This window comes from Capricornis sumatraensis, chromosome 3 (assembly GCF_032405125.1).
Source record: "Capricornis sumatraensis isolate serow.1 chromosome 3, serow.2, whole genome shotgun sequence".
NCBI classification, from domain to species: Eukaryota; Metazoa; Chordata; class Mammalia; order Artiodactyla; family Bovidae; genus Capricornis; species Capricornis sumatraensis.
Window position 1 is genome coordinate 176,347,189 of NC_091071.1, and position 27,571 is coordinate 176,374,759.

Below are 27,571 nucleotides of genomic sequence, written 5' to 3' on the forward strand. Positions count from 1 at the left end.
ATAGAGCTTTTAATTTGTCCTCCCTTAACTTCCCCTTCCCATACCCCTCAACAACTATTAACAGACTAGGCATTCCTTCCAAGTATTTTCTGTGTTCATATAATCCAATAAAAAATATTATATATGCGTGAGACTTACTGGACTTCCCAGGTAGTACTAGTGGTAAAGAACCCACCTGCCAATGCAGGTTAGATGTAGGAGATGTGGGTTTGATCCCTGGGTCAAGGAGATCCTCTGGAGGAGGGCACAGCAACCTACCTTCTTGCCTGGAAAATCCCATGGACAGTGGAGCCTAGTGGGCTGCAGTTCATAGGGTCACACAGAGTCAGACTCGACTGAAGTGCTTAGCATGCACTCATGCATGTGAGACTTATTAGGTCATTCCATTATTTATTCTTGAACAGCATTTTCTGGCTTTCATTTCAGACACAGGCACCCGAAGTACCCCTGGCACCTGGGAATCCCGTTTATTCCCTCCTCCCTGCCAAAAGGAAATCCTAAAGAACCTTGTAGTTTACATAAGCAGTTAGCAGAAGCTGGCAAGAGCAGCAGAGACATACATGCTTCTATTTATGTCCACAGGAATCTGGGACTTAGCTTTAGGGTCCTAAAAAACACAGACAGCCTTAAACAATAGAATATGTGCTGCTCTGAAATCACAGCCCTCAGGACAGCAAGACTGCAAAATGAAAGTGCTTTTATTTAAAACAAACATCCCAGCCTCTCTGCAGCCAAATGAGTGTCATTCTTCCAAGGGGACACTGTTCGAACAATTTCTGGAATCCTTTGCAAAGTGCTTTCCCCAGTGTGTTCCCATGAAGTGGTAAAGAACCTGCCTGCCGATGCAGCAGATGTGAGAGATGAGGCTCCGATCCCTGGGTCAGGAAACTCTGCTGGAGGAGGGCGTGGCAACCCACTCCAGTATCCTTGCCTGAAGAGTCCCACGGACAGGGGAGCCTGATGGGCTACAGTCCACGGGGTTGCAAAGAGGTGGACACGACTGAAGCGACTTAGCATGCACGTACCCACAAAAGAACACTAGGCTTGGTCCTCCAGTCTTCATTCTTTGCCTCCCCTCCTATCTCACTCCCTAACTGGCTCACCTTTCTTGTACCCCCACTGAAATATCTCCTCCTTAGGGTTGCCCTGCCCATTCTCAGGCTAGCTCCATTGCCCCTGCGACTTGCTCCCAGAGCACTTACTTCCCCTTGGGTGGCCCTTGTCATGATGGACAGAATCATTTATTTTTTAAAGATTTTTTAAAAATGTGGACGGATTTTTAAAAGTATTTTTTTTAAATTTGTTACAATATTGTATCTTTGTTTATGGTTTGTTTTTTTTGGCTGCAAGGCATGTGGGAATCTCAGCTCCCCAACCAAGGACTGAACTTGCACCCCTTACACTGGAAGGTGAAGTCTTAACCACTGGATCACCAGGAAAGTCCCTGGAATCATTTAGATCAGGGATCTAATGCCTAATGATCTGAAGTGAAACTGATGTAATAATAACAGAAATAAGTGCTGTGCATGCCTGCTCAGTTGTATCCGACCCCATGAACTGTAGCCCACCAAGATCCTCTGTCCATGAGATTTTCCAGGCAAGAATTCTGGAGTGGGTTGCCATTTTCTACTCCAGGGGATCTTCTCGACCCAGGGATTGAACCCGAATCTCTTGCGTCTCCTGGCAATCGAAGGCAGTTTCTTGACCACTGCCCTATCTGGGAATTCCCAATCGAAATAAAGTGCACAGTAAATGTAACGGGCTTGGCCCATCTCCCACCCCCCTACCCCCTGGTCCAGGGAAGAACTGTCTTCCACGAAACCGGTCCCTGGTGCCTGAAAGGTTGGGAACCACTGACTTAGATGTCTTTCCCACAGGTAGTCAGAGCCCCGTGGGGACAGTGATTTTATCTGTCTTTACTGCTGCAACCCCAGGGTGTGGCCCCAGCCCTCCAACACAGTAGGAACTCATTTTAAAAATTATTAAACGAGTGTAAAAGCCTGTTTGCAAAAATCACGTCCATCTGCAAAGGACCCAGGTTTGTCACCCTTCATAAGAGGAACAGCTGGCATGTATCAAGAGCTTACGGAGGGCCCAGCACAGGGCTCTCAATAAGGCATTCTTTCCTTTGATCCATAGACAATGCTGTTCCCTGGGAGCTGTCACCGCTGATTTACAGATGAGGAAATTGAGACTCGGGGTAATGAAATCACACAGTTTGGTGGTCACACGGTTTGGAGGCTGTTTAACTCCATTATGCCATACCATCTTTTTGTTGTTTTTGTTAAATGAAAAAGAAATATTTGGGGAATTTGAAAAATCTAGATATATACAAAGGAAAATAACCCACTACTCTAGATTCCCATTGATCAGAATTTTAACTGATGTTAATGTCTTGGCCCGTTTTCTTCCTGCTTCCTCTCTTCTTTTTCTTTCTTCACTTCTGGTTGAGAACATTCAGAAGAGTGTGCTGAAGTTCTCGGCAACCATTTCTAGAGAAAGGCAGGGTGCAGTCTTGCATCATGCAGAATGTTGGAAATATGACTTTTCTGTCTCTCGAGATGGCAGCAGGTAAGTCTGGGTGGGTAATGGAAAAGCCAGTCTTACCAGACAGTAGGGCTTCCTAGGTGGCGCTAGTGGTAAAGAACTAGCTTGCCAATATAGGCAGGCGTAAGAGACACGGGTTCGATCCCTGGATTGGGAAGATCCCCTGGAGGCGGGCATGGCAACCCACTCCAGTATTCTTGCCCGGAGAATCCCATGGACAGAGGAGCCTGGTGGGCTATAGTCCATGGGGTCACAAAGAGTCAGACACGATGGAAATGACTTAGCACGCATGCACCAGTAATCCCTGCAGATGCTCTGATCTCAAAAGAAAGGACTCCCAGGGAAGGGGTGAAACAGGAAACCCATGCTGGATTCTTACCCCAGCCACAAAGGCTGGCCCCAAGGCCAGTTCCTCCAGGGAGGACACCCAGAGCTGCCAGCCCCCTTTACAGAGCCAGCCCAGTTCCTTCCCTTTTCAGTCCTCACCTTCCTAATTGCACTAACGAAACAGACTCCCTCTCTGACCCTCTTCACTCCCCAGAAGGCAGTGTGCTGCCCCCCTGCACTTGCTACCAGCCTAGATCACAGTGTAATTTCTGGCGTGAGTCCTGTTTACACCTCTCTCCCTATCAGATTGCAAATTCCTCAAAGGCAGAGACTGTTTCTCATACATCTTTCTCTGTAGTACTTGGCATGTAGAAAAGACTCAGTAAATAAAGACAGCCAGACGTCAGCTGTGGGAAAAGCGGGAAAAGACACTCATAGTCAGGCCTGCTTCAGATTCCAGGTTTGCTACATCACAGCACATGGCAAACAGCAGGCCCTGTTTCTAGATCCTAGGGGTGAAGGAGTCTTTGGGCCTAGAAAAGAAAACAACAGTCTCAAAGGCCCTTGCTGAATCATCTAACTTCGGAGAAAACAAAACAGAACTTCAGGTCCCGCCCTGATGCTCCAGGCCGGTTATATCTATCTGGGACTTATCACCCCCTGTCCAGAAACCTTCCACCCCCTACACCTGCCCAGAAGACTTATCACCCCCTGCCCAACTACAAGTGCCACCTCAACTAAAGAATACCCAAAACATCCCGCCTGATTAACGTTTCCCTTATCGCTTCCACAAACCTCCCTATAAATACGGAGCCTCCCTGATCCCTCTCGGGGCTCAGCCTGGTCGACTGTCGCCCCTCCTTGCCTAATAAAGGTAACCTACTTCCGTTGAGGTCATCTTTCCTTTTCTGCCTCGGCCCGAACTATACCTTACAAAGGGGAAGTGATGGGACCTGGATTTTGGTTTAAACTTTGCTGTGGTCCTAAAGCAAGTTACTCAACCTCTCTGAGGCCCAGGGCCCCCAACTGTAAGAAGGGGGAGATAGCTACTTTACTGAGTACTTTAAATACAAAATAATCCAGGTAAAAACACTGGACACACAGTGGGTCCTCATAGAGATGTTTGCTCTGCCATCTAGACAAACAGCACCCCCCTTTATACGTGGGGGGGTGATGGCCTGCAGGGCCCAGGTCTGACTTGGCCCAGAACAGATTCTAGAAATGGCTGTTTGCAGTAAGACCCAGCCCAGCGGCCCCCCATCGGAAGAAGGCACGAACGAGAGACCTAAACACTCATCTCTCCACACCAGCTACACAGATCCAAGGTGCCTGCTTCTTTTCCTGGCAGAAAGAGTCCAGGTCTTTCTATTTAATATAAAGACTGCCCCTCCTGAGAGCTACAGCAAGGACTGAGATGGAGCTAAATGCCTCTCTGGAATGTTTTGTGATGTTTATCATTAGAAAAGTCACCCAGAGCAGGACAGAACCTTGGGAAGGCAGATGGTGAAGCCGTCCAGACTAGGTTGTAATTTGAAAGAGGGCCCACGGGAAGGAAAGAGAGGGACGGGGTGCCCTGAGTTCTGGGGAGGACGAGACGGGTTGCAAGGAGGGCTGGAATGGAAACCCTGTATCACTTCAATAGAAACCTGGTGTTCCAGTGTTAACTGGAAAAATAGTCTCCGCCCAGTGCCTGGGGGGTTGGGGCCCATTTGGCAGGTGCCCCAGGTCTGTGAGAATGTCTTCATGAAGTCCTCCAGGTGGTTGTCCCCTTTAGCCCGTGTAGGAATGCAGGGGCTCCTGGGCAGAGGGTGCTCTCCGTCCCTCACTGGATCTTCTGCAGGTCTTCGGGCCCAAAAGATTCAGGCAGCAGCTCCCGGACTGTCCTGACAACATACGTGCCGTCCAGCTTGGTCATGTAGACAGCCCAGTCGGTGCCAAACTGGAAAAGAGGCAAAGCCAGCGTGAGGGAGGCGGTGTGGCTGAGGGGTGAGGGCTGCCCTGGCGTGAATCTGGCCTGGATTGAGTGCCTCTTACTGTCTAATGTGCCTCTCTGTGCCTCAGTTTTCTCTCCTGTAAAATGGGAATGACAATAATCATACCTGGTTGATAGGGCCTGAGGGAGGAGCCAGTGAAAGATGGCATAAGCAGTTAGCACAGTGCTTGGCACATTGCTAAGGGGCAGTAAATGCTCTGTTCTGTGATTAGGACTCAATACTTTGGCCACCTGATATGAAGAATTGACTCATTGGAAAAGACCCTGAAGAAAAAGGTGAAGTGGGTGGCAGAGGATGAAATGGCTAAATAGTATCACCGACTCAATGGACATGAGTTTGAGCAAACTCTGGGACATAGTGAAGGACAGGGAAGCCTGGTGTGCTGCAGTCATGGGGTCACAAAAAGTCTGATTCGATTTAGCAACTGAACAACAATAGGGCTTTATAAGAACAGTATCTAACCCCTGGGGCCAGATCCCCTCTTGTTGTGACAAAAAACAACTCATATCTTCCTCCCTTGGGGCCTCTCGATAACTCCTGAGAACCTGGAGAGGCTGCATGCCTGCCCCGTCACACACTGTACAGTGAACATGCAGGATTGTACCATTTGCCCTTTGAGGCAGGTGGATATTATTCCCATTTCACGGATAAGAAAACTCAGGCTTTGGTGAAAAGACAGCCTTCTGAATGGGAGAAAATAATAGCAAATGAAGCAACTGACAAACAACTAATCTCAAAAATATACAAGCAACTTATGCAGCTCAATTCCAGAAAAATAAACGACCCAATCAAAAAATGGGCCAAAGAACTAAATAGACATTTCTCCAAAGAAGACATACGGATGGCTAACAAACACATGAAAAGATGCTCAACATCACTCATTATCAGAGAAATGCAAATCAAAACCACAATGAGGTACCACTTCACACCAGTCAGAATGGCTGCGATCCAAAAATCTGCAAGCAACAAATGCTGGAGAGGGTGTGGAGAAAAGGGAACCCTCCTACACTGTTGGTGGGAATGCAAACTAGTACAGCCACTATGGAGAACAGTGTGGAGATTCCTTAAAAAATTGCAAATAGAACTACCTTATGACCCAGCAATCCCACTGCTGGGTATACACACCGAGGAAACCAGAATTGAAAGAGACACATGTACCCCAATGTTCATCGCAGCACTGTTTATAATAGCCAGGACATGGAAACAACCTAGATGTCCATCAGCAGATGAATGGATAAGGAAGCTTTGGTACATATACACGATGGAGTATTACTCAGCCGTTAAAAAGAATTCATTTGAATCAGTTCTGATGAGATGGATGAAACTGGAGCCAATTATACAGAGTGAAGTAAGCCAGAAAGAAAAACACCAATACAGTATACTAACACATATATATGGAATTTAGAAAGATGGCAATGACGACCCTGTATGCAAGACAGGAAAAAAGACACAGCTGTGTATAATGGACTTTTGGACTCAGAGAGAGAGGGAGAGGGCGGGATGATTTGGGAGAATGGCATTCTATCATGTATACTATCATGTAAGAATTGAATCGCCAGTCTATGTCTGACGCAGGATACAGCATGATTGGGGCTGGTGCATGGGGATCACCCACAGAGATGTTATGGGGAGGGAGGTGGGAGGGGGTTTCATGTTTGGGAACACATGTAAGAATTAAAGATTTTAAAATTTAATAAAAAAAAAAAATACAAAAAAAAAAAAAAAAAAACTCAGGCTTTGCAGAGTAACATAGGGTAAATGATGAAACTCTTTGGGTCTCACTGTCTTTTGATATGTGAAATGGCTTTAGAGACAAAAGACTTATCAGGCAGGAAGATAGGTGTCCTGGGTGGAGAGTTAAGTTAGCAGTGGAATGGAGAGTATCCTGGGGAGTTGGAGTCAACAGCCTGAGGCTCTGTCTGGCTAGATGCTGTGAATACTGGAGGTAATGGGTGGAAAGGGCCTGCACGAAGTGCCTGGCACATAGTAAATACCCAATGGAAGCCATTTTTACTGACAACTAGCAGTCCCTAGTGATTGCTCAGGTCTGCAGCCTGCTGTTGATGCTTTGGCCTGAATCACCAAGTTATTATTGGGCACAATCCATCTTTTTAAAGCTAATGTTTTAAGGAAGTAATTTTTCTGCTAGGCGGGCTCTGCCTGAGGGTGTGGGTGAAAGTTGAGTGGAGGCGATTTAAGTGCCAGGCCTCCAGCCCCCAAGCTTCAGCTCTTATTATTTGCATTTTGGTTTCCGTTTTGCTTCTCTCTCCTTCAGCTTTTCCATTTGCCATCTCTCATTTGCCAACATCTGATCTGCATGGAGAAAACAGCCTTGAGCGATTAGATAGAGGCAGGGCCTGGGGACTCAGGGAGCTGGCGTCCTGATGTGCTTGCTGTCTGTGGCCTGGGACACGCCGTGGTGCTGAGCGGCCATTTGCGCCCCTCTAATGAGGGGTGAATCAAGTCTCTAATGAGGGGTGAATCAAGTCCCTAATGTGAATTCAGAGCCTTCCTAGTGGCACTTTTCATTTAGATTTGGGAAATGAGTCCTGCTAACTGTGCCTGATTTGCAGGCCTGGCGAGCAGCAGGAGGATGAAGATGTCTGTGTGTTCTAGAGATGCTAGTAACCCCTCAAGACACAACAGCAAAACTGAAACACCCCCTGCCTCCCCCCAAATTTCAGCAGCTCCCAAAGCAGAAACCCCCGTGGAACAAGCCACTCCGATTCTGCACAGCATCAATTTATCTCCACTGTGGCCAAAAATAATTCGTCCCTTTTGTAGGACCGTAAAGGGAGGGAGGGGCCCTTTACGAGGGGAGTGTGGGCTTTGCGTTGGCCGGAATGGCTATCGTGAGTGCCAGCTTGCCACTGACCGGCTGGCTGTGTGTCCTTCTGCAGGTCACTTGCTTCTCTGACAAATGGGGGCAATGACCCACACTTCCCTCCATGCAGGGCGTAGGGATTAAATGAGATGCTATATTTAGAGGGATCAAGGATGTCTCATCAGAGCTCAAGGCCTGGGGACTCTTCAAGTTGGTGGCTTTAGCCTTTGGGGGCTCTGGTGGGCACAGACCCCTCGAGAGTCCACTAGAGCTATTGACATCCCTCTTCCTCAGATGTATGTATACACATCAAAAACCTCACTGAGCCCAGATTCAGCAGAAAGGGTTGAATTCAGCCCCTTGGTTTTTAGAATTGAAGAGACTGAAGGCTTCCAACCAAGATCTTTGTAAAAAGTACATCAGATCCTTTGAGTCTCTTCTTAAAAATAGCCACTGAATTCCCTTTATTCTTTTCTTCCCCCAGTTTGTGTTTTAATATCACAAAATATACATGAGATTTATCATTCTTTTTATGCACCGAGCCCGTATCTCCAAACCAACCGAGAGAGCGAACAAGTCCACCGTGGTAATGCAAAGGCAAGAAGGGAATTTTTTATCTCTAGCGCGCTAGGGCTCAAGCCTCATCCGACGCAGCGGAATCAGATGAGAGCCCCGAACAAAGCAGTATGGCGGTTTATATACAGTCAGCTCTTTGTCTCAGTTACAGGGTACTTGGCGATACCTGATTGGACAGGCAGAATGAGCTCATGCAACGCCTTCCTTATGCTATTGCATATAGAAATCTTTCCTTATTTGGTTAAGGAGTGTTCTTCAAGAAAATAAGAAACATGACTCAGATCCCCGGCGCTGTTATGCACCTCATTGAGCCGACCAGCCTGCCTAACATTCCCCCCTGCTCTTAGATCATACAGAGGAATCCTCCTCTGGGTCCTGAGATACTGTTTGATATTGCTGCTGAAGCACGAACAGCTGTACTGTATTAATGTGCTCTTTTACAAAGGCTACAAGTCTATTGATAATACAAGGGCCGAACGTAAGCATTATTAGAAGGATTATCAGGGGTCCTAGCAAGGTAGAGATTAAAGTAGTCAGCCAGGGGGATTGTTGAAACCAGGACTCAAACCATCCCTGTTGAGCCTCATGCTCTCGTTTACGCTGGGCTAGCCCCTCTCTCACTTTGGCCATGGATTCCCTAACTATTCCAGTATGGTCTGCATAAAAACAACATTCTTCTCCTAGGGCGGCACAAAGTCCCCCCTGTTGCAGAAATAGCAGATCTAGCCCTCTTCTATTTTGCAAAACTACTTCAGACAGGGAAGTTAAAGATGACTTTAAATGGCTAATAGACTGTTCTATACGAGTGATGTCTTCATCTATGGCTGCTCTTAAAGAGTTAAATCCTTGACTTTGCATGGACAAAGCTGTTATTCCAGTTCCGGCCCCGGCTATTCCCAGACCGAACATAGTTGCTATGGTTATGGCAGTAATGGGCTCTCTCTTAACTTTATAAGCTCTTTCTTGTTGATTAAGAGTCAATTTGTGGGCCCAATAATCATATACAGCTTCTTCTGGTCGATACAGTATCTTTGGTATCACAGCCACCATAACACAAAATTCCTTTTTTTAGGATCAAAAATGGAGCTATGTACACAGGGAGTCAACCCAGTGTGAGAGCACACCCACCATCCTCCCATCTGTGGAGCTGACCACCCGGCTACAGGCAAACTCATGAGTTCAACGGTAAGGGCACACAATGAGGATCTGTCTGGCGGCACTTTGCCCATACATAGTCCCTTTCCCCACACGTCTCTCATTGTAAGGCCTACTTTCCGTTCTGTTTTTCTTCTTTTTCTTCAGAAGCTTTCATGACTAACACCTGTGGGTTTAGCGAGGCTGGAGTCGGGGAAGAGGGACAGGGGGGGTTTAGGAGGTTTAGAAGGAGCGAGAACAAAGGGTTTAAGCCATTCCGGCGGGTTTCTCACTAGATCCTGCCAGACCAGAATGTAGGGAGTCTGGTCTGGGTGCCCGGCAGGACTAGGGGTAAGCACCCTCTCTTTAACTGCCTGGATAATTTGGGGATTGAAGGTTCCCTCTTGTGGCCATCCGACGTCAAAGGTGGGCCACTCGGCGGAACAGAAAGTCACCAATTTGCTCTTCTTCACCAGTAACGAAAGATTCTGAGCTCTAGACTTAAAATCAGAAAAATGGTCAGTCATCAGAGACAGCGGAGTAGAAGTAGATTGCCCCATGGGTACAGAGAACACGGACAATGACAACAAGGCTCACACGGACAGTGCCGGCACACAGAGTCACAAAAACGACACAAACAGATTCCAACTCTCAATATTACTTTCAGTCTCCTTGATAGCACTGGAGACCCCTTCTCTACTTGCAAGTGTCTTACTGTCAGGACGTCCTCAGTGCCAGCTGCCCTCCCGGTTCGCTACCGGGGACCCAGCCTTACGCTGGACTTGCCTCTTCACCTTACACCTAGATGCCTCCCCAGTACAATACTGGGCCCCGGACTTAATCTAGGCCTCTGCACTGCTAGCACCGGTGCTCAGAGCTCTCAACTCCTAACGAGATTATTCCCTTCTACCAGGAGAGTTGTCCTCCCCGGTAGGCCGGAGATCCCGGACGAGCCCCCAAATGTTATGCACCGAGCCCGTATCTCCAAACCAACCGAGAGAGCGAACAAGTCCACAGTGGTAATGCAAAGGCAAGAAGGGAATTGTTTATTTCTAGCGCGCTAGGGCTCAAGCCTCATCCGACGCAGCGGAATCAGACGAGAGCCCCGAACAAAGCAGTATGGTGGTTTATATACAGTCAGCTCTTTGTCTCAGTTACAGGGTACGTGGCGATACCTGATTGGACAGGCAGAATGAGCTCATGCACCGCCTTCCTTATGCTATCGTGTATAGAAATTTTTCCTTATTTGGTTAAGGAATGTTCTTCAAGAAAACAAGAAACATGACTCAGATCCCCGGCGCTGTTATGTACCTCATTGAGCCGACCAGCCTGCCTAACAATTCTGACCGTTTTTAAGTGTACGATTCAGTTCCCTTTATTCCTGGATGAAATATACCCCCCATTCACGGACCACTGGAGCCTGCGTGATGCGGCCCTGACCGCCTCTCTGTCTTCACCCGTCACCACCCCCCAGCCTTGCCCCGTGTTCCAGCCTCTTTGGCTTTCATGCTGCTCATGCAACTCACCAGGCGTGTGGGCATTAAACTTGCTGCTCCCTCCACCTGCAAATCTCGAGCTCTTGGTCTGCCTCATCTTTTCTCCTTAATTATATCTCTGATCAAATGTTATCTTCAAAGAGAGGCCCTTCTCGGCCATCTAAAAGCAGGGGTTGGCAAGCTTTTTCCCATCAAGGGCCAGAGAGTAAATATTTTATGCCTTTAGGTCCATGTTGTAACCCCTCTCTCTCCCGTGGTAGGACCCAAGCAGCCAGAGGGAACGTGTGAATTGGTGTGTGTGGATGCATGCCAGAAACACTATTTGTAAGCAGAAGTCTGGATTTGCCTGTGGGCTGTTGTTTGCTGACCTTTGACTCTGACCTAGAGTCAGCTCCACCTTCAGTCACTCTCAGCTCCTTTCTTCTGCATTTTTTTCCTCTGTAGCCCTCATCACTCTCAGCAACTCTAACTGTTGATTTATTTTGCTCCTTATTCGTCTGTCTTCTACACTAGACTATAATAATGCCTGTGAGTGTAGGGCTTGGCCTGTCTTTTCACTCCTGTCTCGCCAGAGCAAGGTCAATGCCTAGCACAGAACAGACACTCACTCAGGAAGTATTTGCTGAATGAAAGAATAATTTCCAGTGATTCATGCAAGCTTGGGAAGGCCTTAGGAGTCAGCCAACCCAGCTAATAGGAAAGTCGCTGTGTCTCTTCACTTGGCCTGGCTTGGCTCCCAGGGCCCGGAAGAACAGGGAAGAGTCTGGGAGATCCATTCCAGAAAGAAAGAGAAGTTGCTTACCTCTCTCATGACCTGTCTGCAAGCCCCGCAGGGTGAGATAAAATCATCTTGCAAGTCACTGCGGAAGCAGAGAAAGCATGGATCAGTCTCTTTGGAAACATGAGAATGATTGCTTAAATTCAGGAGTCCTGCCTGCCTGCAGATTAAGTCAAATCCCTCCAGGCAGTTCCTGGTTCACAGATGAGCCGTGGCCTAGAGGCTGAGAAGAAGTAGACAGAACTTTCCACACTTGCAAGAGGCAAGACCATGGGTAGGACTATTCTTTCCATTGGTGTGTTCAATGAATGTTTAGTGAACACTTACTGTCACCCACAACCCAGGGACACAAAGGTTAAAGCGAATTTGTCTCTGGCCTTCAGTCCAGTGGGTGACAAAGAAAACTAGATGAGTTATCATTTCAAACAACACGCGGTAAGAACACACGGTAAGCAGGAGATGATTCTTGACTAGGGAGGGAGAGAGAGTATTCCATGGAGGAGGTGACATTGACCTGGTCCTTGGAGGAAGCGCAGAGTTCGTAAGTCATCATTAGTGAGCACCTGATCTGCTCCAAGCTCTGGACCAGGCACTTACAGACATTATCTCATTTAATTCTCAGTATAACCTGAACATCCAGATGACCATTTCATCATCAAGGACACAGGTTCACTAAGATGAAGCAACAGTGCTATTCGGAAGCTCTGGGTTGTCCTCTGTTGCAGACAGGATGTAGTAAAGGCCCTGAGGCATAAAATAAGACACATGCGAGTCCTTGAAAGAACTGGGCAGCCTGCATCTGAGACAGTTGGAGAAGAGAGGCTTACAGCCAAGGGGTTGTCTCTGAGAATGAAGGCACCCGCAGGCAGCCCTCCAGTTCTGAGCAGGACAAAGGATGGTGTTTAAAGAAAGAGGAAACTGTAGGAACCTCCAAGCCTGATGAAGCATCAGAGGTTAAGCCAGTGGTCACCATCACCTTTGCGCTTCTAAGACCCACAGTTCTCTGATGTCTCTGGAAGATCGCAGGATTTAAAATCCAGTTCTTGATCAGTTCCTCCTTTTGTTAATTATGTGTGATTTTGACCAAGTCAGTTTAACCCATGCAAGGGTCATTTCTTTGCCTATAAAATGTGGGGAATGTCATCCACATTGTAGAAATGCTAGGATAAAATGAACTAAGATGTGCAAAGAACTTCCTAAACTTTAGAATGCTATACACACATTATTACTGCCTATACTAGTCTCTGGGCATTATTCCTTTAGATAGATAAGCTCTGTCATAAATTTCGTACCTTGTCATATGCAGTTTTTTATACACTATGTGCTTTACGTGGTATAATATTATATAATTAATTTACCTATTTTGTATTAATAATAATTATCATACTGTTTAATAGATGCCTAGAATGTGCCAGAATCCCTCCAAAGCATCTTATAGTGTTTCTCATGTTAACTGACAAACAGTTATTTACTTAGCACCTACTATACATCAGGGACTGTGCCGGGGATAGAGTGGTGAGCAAAACAGGTGAAATTCACTGCACTCGGGAGGTTTTGACTAATCAGGTGAACCAGATAACCAGCAAAACCATCAGCCTATCAGCCAACCACGTACCAATTACAGCTAGAGACAGATACTGTGAATTGAATAAAGCAGCTGAGGGGAGAGAGAGTGGAGGGCTGCTGCTTTATTTAACCGACTCTGCGGCCCCATGGACTGGGGTCTATAGACCGTAACCAGGGTCCTCCGTCCATGGGATTTTCCAGGCAAGAACACTGGAATGGGTTGCCATTTCCTTCTCCAGGATATCTTCCCGACCCAGGGATTGAACCCGGGTCTCCCGCATTGTAGGCAGACGTTTTACCGTCTGAGCCACCAGGGAAGTTCCCTGACCAGGGATCAAATCCAGGCCCCCTGCATTGGGAGCACAGAGTCTTAGTTACTAGACAACCAGGGAAGTCTCTGCTTTTTATTTCATTGCACGCATGTTGGCTGAGAGCTTGCTCTACGCTAGGCAAGCCTGGGAGGGAGCAACAAAGACCTGTCAGAGAATCCCAGCCTGCAGGGACCTTGATGTCTCAAAGGGAGATCAAATCTGTGTGTAAATGTCACAACTACAGGCAGACAGTGGTTAGGCTCAGGGGAGAGGTGGGACAAGAAGCATCCCGGAAGGTGCTGGGCACACAGGGACCTTCCTTCCTCTCATCCTCCACCCCTTTCCTCCACCCTCTGCCTCCCCTGCCTCCTGCTGGGTACTGACAGTTTCCTGTGGTTTGTGCTGACCTTGGGCACACACTGAGGCCAGCTCATCAGACCTGACGGGCTGGAAACCTATCGACTTTGATGATGACAGCGGGGACCCCAGGGGGGCAAGCTCATCACCTCGTTAGCCAAATCCCCCCTGAGCTGCGCACATCGCATTTCACAGATCTCGAGGGGGCTCTCTGAGACGGTGCACGCCCATCAGCGCTAACAAGGGAGCTGGCACTTCCCATTCACTCTCTAAATCCACACTCTCAATTTAACAAATCATTAGCGCAATAATGACTGCTTTTCCGGCTTGGGGATGCCAGTGCAGGCTGAGCGCCCAGAGAGGAGCGGTTGGGCGCTGGAAAAAATGCAGTTTTTGTGTCAACAAGGACATTTACTAATCATCACAAACAAAACCCAGTCATGTTGAAGAGCAGACAATGACCAAGAGAAAAAGTCTTTCAACTGGAACATTCTAAACAGAGCAGGGCCACCTCGCCATTCTCCTTTCGTTGACTTTGGCCTCCTTTTCCACAGAATATCATTATTTTCTTGGATCAGCTTTGAAATTGAGTTATTCCCCCCACCTCTTTTTTTCCCCCTGAAGTGTAATTCACATCCTGATCTCTGCTCATCCGCACAGAATGTTCCCAGGGTGGCCTCATTTATTCCTTCCAAAGCCGGAGGGAAGTCAGGACAGACCTTGGTCCCAGGGAGAGCTCTTGGAAGCTGGGGCCCTCCTCCAAAAGCGCTTCCTTGGCTCCAGTTACTCAGGGCAAGAAACCTTCAATAAAGTGGATCACCTCAGGGGCCAGACCAAGCCCCACTGAGGATCTTATCAAAGAAATGGAGGCTGGTTTCTGTCATGCAGACCCCATCAGCCTTGCTCCTGGTCCTCATATTTCTGCCAGAAAAGGCCTGCATCTCCCCGACAACGAAGAGATCATTTACTCCTAGTCCATGACCCATACACCCAGATGTCTCTAAAGACCAACACCGGGTCAGCCTTGTAGTCTCTTTCTGGGTAGATTCAACATTTCCTACCTATTTTCCCTGTACTGTTATCTTGCTAAGAGAACTCTCTCTCACAGACAATGCAATGGTACACACAAGAACAATTTATCATTAAATCAGAAGTGTAATGGGGTCTGAATTAATAAAACAGCCCATTCATATCACTTGAATCCTGAAGCCACTGAGTCTGGGTCCATAGCCAGAACTCAAAGAATTCCCTTTGAGGGCACAAGCGGGAACTTGGATATTTCTGTTTGGGGCATGTAGAGAGAGTTGATAAGTGCTCTTGTTCAGCCAGAACTCAGGCTGGAATCTGATCAGTTTAGACCATAACCTGGGTTGTCTGGCTGTCACCCCACCAGCCTGTCCTTTTATCCTGGTTCTTGCACCTAGGGGTGACTGATGCTAAGCAAAGGTGTCACCTCGCACAGTGAAGACAGGATCCCTGGATCGGCTCAACGAGAGCAGGGAAGAGGGTTTCCTTTCCCATCACAGCACAGCAAAGTAGAATGAGCTCTGGAGTCAGCCTCTAGAGATCTATCTGTCCCAGCTTTGCCACTAATTCCTAGGAAAGCTACTCATCCTCTCTGGATCTCAGTTTCTTCAACTGTAAAATCGGTACAGTGGCCAGGAAGTCTAATCAGGTGACTTTTAGGTCCCTCTCGCTTTAGGTTTCTTAGTGGCCTTCTTATTGTATCTTGTAGGGATGCTATTGTACTTTGCACTACTATCAGAACAAGAACACACCTCCCTTTGTCTTAGAGTTGTCCTGATTGTTTACCTGCTCTTTAGGCTTACCAAGGGCAGAGTCTGTTTCTTATTTATCTTCTACTTTTAGCCCAGCCCCTAGAGTGCCTGGCACATAGGAAGTTCAGAATAAACACCACAGATGAATGAATGAATGAGTAACAGGTGTGTGGTGGACGCTGGCTGAATAGATGAATGAATATTGCCACGACTGGCCTTTCTCACTCACCTGGCAATAGCGATTGCCCTGAACTCTTTGTACCCTTCCGAGATGGCCTTCTGGATGGCAGTTCGTTCAGCACAGACGCTCAGCGGGTAGCAGGCATTTTCTATGTTGCACCCTGGGAAGAGAGGAGAGCCCAGTTGTGTTACCAGCAAAACCACTTCCTGCTGCATGTGTTGAGTAAGAAGCTTGCCCCATTCCAGAGCTGGGAGGGACCCGCTACTCAGAACAAGGTAGGGGAAGGAGAGGGCAATTTGACCAGAAGCCCTGGGAGGCTTGTGACTCACTGGTGTGGTGGCTTTGCCCAAGGAATTCCCACTCTCATCACTTCCTCAGTGCTGGCATTTTGAAGCAGAACCTGGGAGCAGGCGCAGCCTCACAGGGCTGATGAACCCACCCTCATTTTCCCAGCAGAGGTCAGGGCCAAGGGAGATGCTGAGGCTTAAGTAGGTGAGCAGAGCCCCAGCCTGGGTCTCAGAGACAGAAACCACAGTATGGGGCATGGTGGCGATGCTGATTCAAAGATCGGGCCTGGGTCAAATTTTTGATGTGGATACCAGCTTTCAAAGTTCAACCAGGGTTCTCTGTGAGTTGATTTGCAAAACGGAAGTGTCAAAAGCAACAAACTAAGAAACAAAAAGCTCCCAGGCTTTGCAAAGGATGTCTGTGATTATACAAGCCTTAAGGCCATCAATTTCCTCCAGTGAAAGGTGGGCTGCCAGGGTGGCACAGTCCGGAGTAAGGGAGTCCTCCCTGGTGGCCCTCTGTGGAGTGTCCCTGGGGACAAATGGACAAGGGCTCTTCCCAGGAGACAAAACACTGGCATAGCCAGAGTGGCTGACCAGTAGACTCCCCCTTTGCAGGCAGGTGAGGCCATGAACCGATGGCCACAGGAGCTGGACTCTCCCCGGACCATCAGGGAGATAGGCAGTATGTCACCCTTCACAGCTTGCCCTTCTCCCTGAGGCAGGATATTCACTGTTCCTCAGTATTCATTTTCTCCTTCTTCCTTTAAGTAATACAGGTGATTCCCATTCCAATATGGCTGACCCCATGGCCCCTCAGAGACTACATTTCCCAGCCTCCCTTGCAGCATTTTGCCTAATAGGATGTGGCACAAAGTGAGGTGGGAAACTCCTGGATCACATCTTTTGTAAAGAGACTGCTTGCCTCGTCCTCTCTTCTCTCCTGCAGAGACTGGGGTGGGGTGGGACAGCTTTGACCATGTGCTTTATGCTCATGCTCATGAGGATGGAATGGCAACAAAACAGAAGGACCTTGGAAACCTGGTCAACTCCTGGACCAGGGTTGAGTTGCCTGCTTGCCCTGGTGCGTGTGTGCCCAGTTGCTTCAGTCGTGTCCGACTCTGCGACCCCATGGACTGCAGCCCGCCAGGCTCCTCTGTCCATGGGGATTCTCCAGGCAAGAATACTGGAGTGGGTTGCCATGCCTTCTTCCAGGGGGACCGTCCGGACCTAGGGATCGAACCCACGTCTCTTATGTCTCCTGCATTGGCCGGCGGGTTCTTTACTACTAGCGCCACCTGGGAAGCCGTAACTTGCCCTGGACCAGCTCTCCTTATGGGAGAGAAAAAGAATTCGAGTCTCTGCATTTGGGGATCTTTTGGTTATAGTAACTTAACCTATATCCAGCTAAAACAGAAATTTGCAGTAAAAATAAGATGTAGCTTTGACAAAAAGAACAAAACCAAAACTAAGTGGCCTTGGCTTAGCAGTTGGGAATGGGACTTTCCTTGTAGCTCAGTTGGTAAAGAATCTGCCTGTAATGCAGAAGGCCTGGGTTTGATCCCTGGGTTGGGAAGATCCCCTGGAGAAGGAAATGGTGACCCACTCCAGTATTCTTCTCTGGAGCCCCCCATGGACAGAGGAGCCTGTCAGGCTACAGTCCGTGGGGTCACGAGAGTTGGACACGACTTAGCAACTAAACCAATGTGAAGGAAAACAAACATATGGCAAGAAGGAAGGCTGATGGCCCTTGATACTCCTGGCAGATTATTTGATAAAGCCCCAACCTCCAATAAACTAGAAGGCAAACTATATTACTGACTCAGAAGATTTTTCTACCTGGCAACGTGAGACAGCCCTGTGGCAAAGATCTGATTAAGGCTGTCATTTCCACCTAGCCATTGTTTCGGGTGCTTCAAGGTAGCCATCGTTCAAATGAGGCAGCAGGGTAGGGCTGGGCAGGGAAACCAGTTAGTAAAACAGGGGAGTTGGCAGGCTGAAGAACTATTATTGCACAGATTCTTTGGGTGAGACAGAATTGAATAGCCAACGAAGCCAAAGGTCTGGCCTATAAAAGCCTGCGATTGTTCAATCCCTAGAGAAATCCAGGGCCCCCCCAGACCCTACCATCAGAAGTAAGCTGAGACAGCTGTGTGCCCTCCAGGAGGGCATTCTCTTGGACACCCACTTTGGCTGTATGGCCGAGGATGATAAATGGTCAAGGAAGAAGCTCCCAGAGGGCAAAGCCAGCAGCCTCAGTGGACAAGGGAGTTATCCCCAGGACGGAAAAGGGATGCAAGGTGTACTCCAGTACACCAGTCTTCACACTTCTTGCCCCACAGACTTGGTAACTGCATGGACTGGTGGTCCACAGGTGTTCTGTTTGCCTAATGGGAGATTTGATGACGGTTAGTCTTTCCTACTCCACATTGTGTGGTGCCTGAGCGGGTATGAAGTGAGGGGTAGATGACTATTTCTTAGTTTTCAGGCCCCTGGATTATCAGGGCCACATCTCAACCTGAGAAGGGGGACTGTGCACCACCAAGGGATCCTGCTACTAGGGATGGACGCAGCGGCTGGGTGAACTTTGGGTTGTCACCCTCAGGAAGTTGTAAGTGGGTCCAATGTGTATGAAGAAAGAAGTACACAGATACTCACAAGCCACAGGGGGTTTTATGGCAAAGACTTAATTGTTCTCAGTGTTCACATTCCCAGTAGAACCCACTGAAGTTTAGGGATTTCTCTCTGGCAGTCCTGTGGTTAAGATTCGGCACTTCCAATGCAGGGGGGATGGGTTCGATCCCTGGCTGGGAAACTAAGATCCCACAGGCCAGGAGGTGAGGCCAAAAAAATAAAAAAAATCTACTGGAGTTTAGTTGGGCACATCCCTACCTAGCTAGAAACTGCTTTCCCAGCCTCCCTGGAAGCTTCGTAGAGTCCTATAGGTTTAGCCAATGGGATGTGAGTGCAAGTGTTGGATGAAACCTGACCCGCATTGGATCAATCAGAGCAGAGCAATTGACCCACACTGGGCCAATCAGAGCTGAGCACCTGACCTACCCTGGGCCAATCAGAGCTGAGCACCTGACCTACCCTGGGCCAATCAGACTATGCTTCTGTGAGGGAATTTCAGTTGTTCTCTAACATGGCGAGTTGGGCCTGGGTCCTGTTGGCGGCCTAGTTTCTGTTGTTTACAGAGGAGACCAATAGGAGGCGGTGAAATGAGAATCAACTCAGATGAGAGATGGTGGCAGAAGAGTCTGGCCTTCTGCGACCGGTTGCCCCTGAAGTACAGAAACACTCCAGCTCTGCCACCGTTTAGCTATCGGAACCAACGTAGCCTCCTTCTACCTAAAACAGTTTACATGCCTTAGTATCATTTGCAACTGCGCAGAAATCAATTAATACAGTTGGGATACAGGACAGAGAGCAGCCAGGGAGTTGTAACCCTGAAAGGAGCGGTTGATATTTATGGACTGCCTGATTTGGCAAAGCACGTGTTCATATTCACATGTGAGTTACTGCAGCCTGGAAAGCGGGCACCTGAATGCTCAGCCGCTCTGCTAGGGCAGTGAATAAATGACTGAGTCTTTCTTGCTCCCTACCTAGTCTCTCCCCAGCCAGGTTTCTGATGCCTGCTGGAAATGACTTCCTTTAAAGGTATCCTTGCCTGCTCGCACCTGCCTGTCCCTCCCACCTTTGTGACCTGTGACCTTGTTTAAACACCAACTCACCTTAAAACACCGCCTCACTGAAATGCCACAAAGAAAAAGAACCACTCCTTGTGTCTGTCAGGCCGGGTTGAGAGTTGGCTCCCTTGTGTTTGACGTTTGCTGCTCCTAGAAGCAGAAGAATTTCTCCCCACTCCACTTCGGTCTAGCAACCTTCCCAGCCCTTGCCTTGTCCCTGACTCAGGAACACTCTTCCCATGAGACGTGATTCACATAAATCTTGGGTTTTGCTGAGGTGCTCTTAAAGTAAATTGCCAGACTGCCGGAGGTCCAGACTCTGAAGACAATTGCCTGCGTCTGCTTTTGAAGTTCAGAATGACCTCTTATAGAGAACCTTTTCTTCGCTGTGTGTGAAAATGTCAACAATCCAGTTAAGGAGATGGAGAGAGTGTTTTAGAAGGGAGCGTGCTCACATACCCTACTGTTCAAATAGGATTTTGTAGAAAGAGTCCGTGGGTTCTGTTCCGCCTTGGGACCCTTTGCCCTCTGGCTCTGAGAATTTGGGAAAGGGACTGCACCTCCTTGAGTGTCTCATTTTCAGTTTGTACAATGAAAATGACAGCACCCTCCTCGCAGGCCTCTAGTGGGAATGAGCTGAGTTCATGCAAGCAAAGCAATGAGCACAAGCTTTGGCACAGAGTAAACGCCCAGCAACTGGAGCTGCTATTCCTAATCACATGAACGTCAAGGCTCCGGTGGTGGTGCGACTGAGTTTCTGCCGCTTCTTCTCAAGGTGTGACAGTTACCGTGTCTCTGCCCTTCAGGCCACTTTGAAATGCTTTCCATGATTACAAAAGTCCCTCGTCATCTGGTGCCAACCTGCCTAACCTCTTGGACTTCATCTCCTTTTGCTTGCCAGCTGTTTCCCAAGTATACACCTGCTACAGGGCCTTTGCACTGGCTATTCCAACTGCCTGGGACTCTCTTCCCTGCTCTAAGCACATGGCTCACTCTACCTAGGTCTCTGCTTAAATGTCACCTCCTCAGAGAAGCCTTCCCTGATTACTCTATCTAAAATTGCTTCCTCCCTCTACCACCTCCAGCTCTCTCAATCCATTTCTCCTGCTTTAACACTTAACTTTCCTGGAGTGTCTCTGCTGTCTAATATCCCCATTACTCCCCAAGTGTAAATTCTCGAGGGCACGGACTTGGTCTGTATAGTGCATTACAGTACGATCAGGCCCTGGAACAGTCACTGGGCCCAGAGCCTAAAACAGGGATGCTCAGTTACTTACGATCCAAGGACTGGATTTTCGCACTTTGATGCTAAGTCTCTGAGGTCCAAAGGAATAAGTGTATTTGAGGCCTCTAGCAAGTTCAAGTGTAATTTCCCAGTCTTGCTTTAAGAAACAAAAAGAGGAGGAAGGGAGGAAGGAAATCCTTGGCTGTGAACTGCAATCCTGAAAGGCCAGACGATTTTGTTTTGCTTCCCTGAGCCCAAAGAACAAAAATGTCATCTATCCAGGCAAACCAACTCCATTCCTGGTGTTCGCCTCACTGACTCAAAAATAGAGGAGAGACGGCCTGGGATGGTGCCAAGTTAGGGATCCATACTTAGAAAAGATTGTACCAAAAATAATACTATGAAGATAGCGCTATTACTACTAATTGCTTTCTTTTAATCTTTTCTTTTATTGCTTTCCTTTGGGCTTCCCTGGTGGCACAGCTGGTGAAGAATCCGCCTGCAATGAGGGAGACCTGGGTTCGATCCCTGGGTTGGGAAGATCCCCTGAAGAAGGGACAGGCTACCCACTCCAGTATTCTAGCCTGGAGAATTCCATGAACTGTGTAGTCCATGGGGTCGCAAAGAGTCAGACACGACTAAGGGACTTTCACTTTATCTGCCAGGCACTCCGTGGAATTTTTAACAGTTCTGTAGGGCAAATGCAATTACAACCCCATTTTACAGAAGGTAAAAGCTGAGACTAGGGGCAGGAAGCCAACTCATGTCCTGGCCTGACAGACGCAGAGAGTGTTCTTTTTCCTTGTGGTATTTCAGTGAGGCTGTGTTCTGAGGTGTTTTGGTACTTTGGTACTTAAGGTAGAGCTGGGGTTGGATATCATCAAGACAACAGCAGGGAAAATAATTCACAAGGAGGTGGCTGGGACCAGTCCCCAGAGAAGCGAGTACTGTCCCCACTCTCTCCGCTCTGCCTTCTGAGGAATCTTCAGATTAGAGCAGGGCTTCCCACATTCAAGCAAGTGGGCATCTCCTGGAGGGCTTCCTAAAAGATTTCTGAGGGATTTCCCTGGGGGTCTGGTGGCTAAGGCTCTTGTGCTCCCGGTGCAGGGACCCGGGTTCAATCCCTGGTCAGGGAACTAGATCCCACATGTCGGGAGGAAGAGCAAAGATTCCACGAGCTGCAACTAAGACCCTGCACAGCCAAACAAATAAACATTTTTTTTTAATTAAAAAACAAGAAGATTTCTGAGCCCCACCCCTTGAATTTCTGCTTTAGCAGTTCTTGATCAGAGCCCATGAACTGAAACTTCTAACAAAGTCCCAGGAGGTGTCAGAGGCTGTGGGTCTGGTCCACGCGTGAGAACCGCTGCACTCGACAAGTGTCACGGCCACGTGTTTGCGCACTCCTCTCTCTCCGTGTTCCCGCCTCCCTGCCCACTGCAAATGCAACGCGGCGGTTTCACTAATGAATTCTGTCCTAACTCAACCAGAGAGCTGAGGGGTGTTAGCCAAGCCTGTCTTTGTGATAAGCTGCTTTTGAGTGACAGTGGAAAGGACCAGTGGATGAGGCTGGGATGGGAACGGGTGAGCAGGGCTATACAGAGAGAAAGCTGGTTAGGGAACCCGGAGGCCTGCGGAGCAGGGCGGTGTAAAGCATAAAGAGTGGTCCTGAGGGAGAAAGGGAGCCCCGGGAGGGAATCCGGAGGGCAGGGACTGGATGGGGGAAGACAGATGAAGGATCAGGTTTGAAGGTTAAGTCAAGACAAGCTGCATTCAGCAGTTAACCAGAATGTCCTTAAGTTTTTTTTTTTTAACATGGTTTGTCCCTCCCAAATTAATTACAGCTGATCCAGTAAAGTGACTCCATGACCTCCCCGCCTCCATCCACAGCAACGAAACATACAGAGTGCTACAGTCGCTCTAAGAGAGGAGGAAAGGGAGGGGCAGACCGTCATTCCAAGAGCTTAAGCTGAAGAAGAGGAAGTCCCCCATCCGTTGGGTGGTGCCCGCAGGGTGGTCCTCCGTGAGTCTCCCCCAGCCCCTCCCGCCTGGCCAGCCACAAACGCTGGCTGAGCACTCAACTCCAGGGCAGCCCTGGCTGGCCCCAGCCCCGCCCCTTGTGTTCCATCCTAGCTCTTCTCCGGGTCCTCACTGCCCCAGTCCTCCAGCAGCTCTCTCCCCGACGAGCACCTCCTCCTCTCCTCTCCCCATGGCAACGACAGAAGGTAATTGTTGGAGTAATTAATTACCATCCTGGTGGCCCAGCTGCAAGGGGCACAAGGCCCTGGCCGGGGTCAGGTGTAACAGAGGAAATAAAGCCATAATGACGAGATCGTGATGGCAAGGCTATCAGACTTGCTTTTGAGTTGGCCAAGACACCGGGTGCCCCTGAGGGTGGTAACTCCACGGAGGGCTAGTCTTTTGTGAGGCTGGAGAAAGTCACAGAACTGGTCCGACCCATCCCGCTCTGAGCTATAAACTCACAGCGTCAGAGTTCAGCTGTGCCCTGTCTTCTCAGTTCAGTCGCTCAGTCCTGTCTGACTCTCCGTGACCCCATGGACAGCAGCACACCGGGCTTCCCTGTCCACCACCAACTCCCAGAGCTTGCTCAAACCCATGTCCAGTGAGTCGGTGATGCCATCCAACCATCTCATCCTCTGTCATCCCCTTCTCCGCCTGCCTTCAGTCTTTCCCAGCATCAGGGTCTTTTCCAAAGAGTCAGCTCTTCACATCAGGTGGCCAAAGTATTGGAGCTTCAGCGTCTGTGTCCCAGTCATCTCTGATTCACCCCCTGATGCCCTACCAGGTTTCCTCTGGTTGTTCAAGGTCCCCTCCTCTCCAAGCCCGGCCTTCCTGCCATCTGCTCTCCCTTTCCTTCTAAGTAAGGAGACCCAGGGGTTCTGGTGAATCCCCTCCATCGGTCCCCTCTCCTCAGCACAATTGTCTCTGCCCCCTTCTGCACATCCATGCTGCAGTGAGGGGCAGCAGAAGGAGCAAGGAATTTGGAAACAGATAAAACTGATCCTAAGTTATCCCATTTATAAATGTGCATTTGGCTCTTGGTTAGGTCTGCTTGTTACCTCCACACTCCTTGTAGTAACAGATCACCCCCTCTGCATCGAGGAGGAAAGTGTGTATGAAAAAGCTGGCCCCATCATACTATCCCACTGTGACAACAGTGATTGGCCCAGGGATGTGCATGTGACTGGAGAGGGACCAATCAGAGCCCTTCCCTGGAATTTTTCCATCTTGAGCTAGTGGGAAAGAATTCTTCCCTCTCTGCTTTTAAGACTGGAAGAATGTAAACTAGGGATGCCTGAGCTCATGTTCCCTGATGCCTGGAGAAAGCCTACCTTTAGATGAGAGAAAGAAACCAGCATCCAGGAGAAAGAAGAGCATGGTGGCATTTGAGTTCCTGGATCCATCTGTCCCTGAGGCAGGATCTACTTGTGCCCATTATGGTTCTGGTTGGTTTCTGGCATTTGCAACTCAAAGTACTCTAATGCATGCAACACTCATTGTCTCCTCTCGTGTGGTGGCTATGGAATTGCAAAAGATCTTTCATAGAAGTGTTTGTGTGTGAGTGTGTGTGTGTGCTCAGTCACTCAGTTGGGTCTGACTCTTTGTGACCCCATGGACTGTAGCCCACCAGGCTCCTCTGTCCATGGGATTTTCCAGGCAAGAATACTGGAGTAGGTTGCCATTTCCTCCTCTAGGGATCTTCCTGACACAGGGATAGAACCCACCTCTCCTGCATCTCTTGCACTGGCAGGCAGATTCTTTACCCCTAAGCCACCTGGGAAGCCCCATAGAAGTACTTAGAGAAGGCTTAATCCACTGTAGTTATTAATATGACTGTTGGTTCCTGCCCATGATGTCCTGAGCACCACTGAACTCTGTCTCATCCTTCCCCTGGTCTCCCTGGCTGGAAACCCTAGAATGCTATTTTTTCCTTTTATTCTCATATGGCCCACCCTAGGTGCAGTCCATGTGCCCCGTACAACCCTCCCAGATAATTCCTTCCTCTTCACCCCACTTGCCAGTGACCTAGGCCAAACCACTCTCTCATACATTCAACGAACCTGAACCACAGGCCAGGCAACATGCAGTCAGCGAGCAAGACATACATCACCCCCTTGACACTCTTTCCTCTGCCCCCGTCCTCCTTGGGTACCTGTCAGACGCACTGTCCTCAAACCCCACTTTCATGTTACTTTTCTTGGCTCCCTACTTTCTACCTCATCAAATCTCAGTGTCTCCACTTGGCCTTCCCAAGCCCTCCACAATCTGCCTCTAAACCGTCACCATCATGCCATTAATGGTAGTAGTAGTAGAAGCAGTCACCAGTGGTGACAGTCCTATTGTGAGCCAGAAACTGTGTGCTAAGCACTTTCGCTCCCTTAAAGGCATTAGCTCATGGAAAGCTTCACACCCAGGGGTGAAATCCGACATCCTTTGTGACTGAGGCGGCAGGGGCGCCACCCATCAGGGAGGACCGCTGGGCCAGGAACACCAGCTCTGCTCACAGCCATCCTGAAAGGCAGGCCCTGTGATCCTCCATTTACAGATGTGTAAGCTGAGACTCAGGAGGGTTAGCCCAGGGTCACACATAGCCAAGAAACAGCAGTGCCAGGATGTAAACTCAGGAGTCTCTAACTCCTCCAGGGCCTGTACCCCATCCCATGATGCTTCCATGAATGCCCACCGCACCACCCTTTTCCTGGTGGCGTCAGCTCCTTCCCTGCCATTTAAACAGGTCACACCTCTGCTCACTTCATCTGTTCTCTCCTACAGTCATTGGCTGAGGCTCCCGCTTGGAGCCGTGGCCTGTACAAGAGGAGGGGAGACCTCTGTGGGGGCAGGGACCGTCATTTCTGCTCCCAGGGGCATCTCTAGCACCTGATACATTACCTAGCACATAATTGGTGCTTGGCAAACATGTGTTGAATGAATAGATCAATGCAAGGATGGGGAGGGCCCCTCTCTGTACACCATCCAGAGGGGATATGGAGGTGCTGGGGGAATCAATAGCGGATTGCACGTTCAAGGCCCTGAGCCTGTGGGTTGCAGTGTTGTTTGAGGTAGCGGTTAATGTTTAATGCTCATCTGAGCCACTGGGCCAGGCCTGAATTTCCACATGATATTCAGAGATTTTTGTATCCCCCACAGGAAAGCAAACTTGGGAGTCAGGGAAACTCTAAGTTCCAATCTCAAAAGGGAAGGGATGAGATGAACTCCAAGGACAGCCCAGAAGGGCCACCATAGAGGGGGAGGTGTGGGTCTCCAGCCAGGCTCCCAGCTGAACAGCGGTGGGGGCAAGGGGCTCACATTTGACCCGGGGGGTGCTCGGGGTGGGTGTGGGCTACCAATGAGAATACACATGTGAGCCTCTGGTCCTTCAAATGGCTGCTGCCAGGTGGAAGAGGGAGTCTGGGCGGCAGGACTGGGGATTCGCATCTATTGTCTGGACCAGTCCTCATCTGTGTGGGGCTGCGGTGGGAAAGTGGGGGGAGGGGCAACTGGCGTTTCCACTTACCGCCACCTCCACGCCCCGTTCCCCACTGTCATTAAAGGGGATGTCCCTAAGCTTAGCAAAAACAAGTCTGAATTATTGTTCAAGTTAGTTTTTCTATGAAGCCAGCAAACCAAAGAAAAGTCGCTTAGGAACAGATTAGTGCCGGCTCAGATTCCTGTCTCTCTCTCCCCAGGCAGGCATTCAATACTGGCCACCCGAACCCCACCTGGCTCCTTTTCTGCAAGGCCCACGCTCGACTAAGGAGTCAGCCCTGGATTCCTCTATCTCACGCCCAGCCAGCCCCCTGGGTGGTGGGTGACAGGAAAAAAGCAGGGTTTGGGGCGCCCTTAGCCCTGGTCACCGAAACCCGTGAGACCTCGAGCAAACCATGTCGCCTCTCTGGACCTCAGTTTCTTCACTACAAAAAATAGGCATAACTCCTAGGTTGATGAGTGGGGGCTGGGGTGGTGAGGACTTGCTGATGTAGCCTTGAAGTCTGTGCAGGGTGTCAGACACAGAGGAGGGGCTCAGGAAGTGTTAACCCTCTCCCTCCCGGCTCCAGCGGGAGGTGCCCGAGGCTCTGCCTGTGTGGCCTCCCCTTCCCCGCTTCCTTCCCCATCTTGCCTCCGCTTCCCAGGCCCCCAAGGAATGGAAAGCCATGGGCTTGAGCAGTATATTCATCCCGGCCGTCTGGAACAGCAGGCAGGGCCGGGGGGTGTGGCGGCCTTGCCCAGCGGAGGGGGGAGACGGAGCACCCCTGTCGCCCGTCCGCGTCCTCCTCTGACCTCCCGCCCAGGCTGCCGCGAAGGGGACCCCCAGGCGCCGCCCTTACCGGAGAAGATCCTGCCGTCCCCGGTGAGGAGAGCAGCTCCCACGGGGAAGCGGCTGTAGGGGCAGTAGGCGGACTTCTTGGCCTCTTGGCAGGACAGCAGCAACCGCTGGACGTGCTGGGGCTCCAGGGAGAGGCTGGGACGCTCCTGGGCCAT

The 27,571-nt window shown here is 49.4% G+C and overlaps 1 protein-coding gene across 1 annotated transcript; it reads right to left on the reverse strand.

The window, feature by feature from the left end:
- Window positions 1–425: 425 nt before the first annotated feature.
- On the reverse strand, window positions 426–27,571 carry CDA (cytidine deaminase). The gene is made up of 4 exons (XM_068967738.1): window positions 27,418–27,571; window positions 15,918–16,029; window positions 11,701–11,758; window positions 426–4,813 (listed from the first exon to the last, which is right to left on the reverse strand). The coding sequence occupies exons 1-4, from the start codon at window positions 27,569–27,571 to the stop codon at window positions 4,697–4,699; spliced, it is 441 nt and encodes a 146-aa protein (XP_068823839.1). The 3' UTR covers window positions 426–4,696.

What these genes read in the sequence shown, in the direction of transcription:
- CDA (XM_068967738.1), bottom strand. Translation starts at nt 27,571, where the DNA reads ATGGCCCAGGAGCGTCCCAGCCTCTCCCTGGAGCCCCAGCACGTCCAG. An exon ending in AGGGCAATCGCTATTGCCAG is followed by an intron (nt 11,759 to 15,917) that starts GTGAGTGAGAAA and finishes CTGCTTCCGCAG; the next exon opens with TGACTTGCAAGATGATTTTA. An exon ending in GCAGACAGGTCATGAGAGAG is followed by an intron (nt 4,814 to 11,700) that starts GTAAGCAACTTC and finishes CCTCTTTTCCAG; the next exon opens with TTTGGCACCGACTGGGCTGT.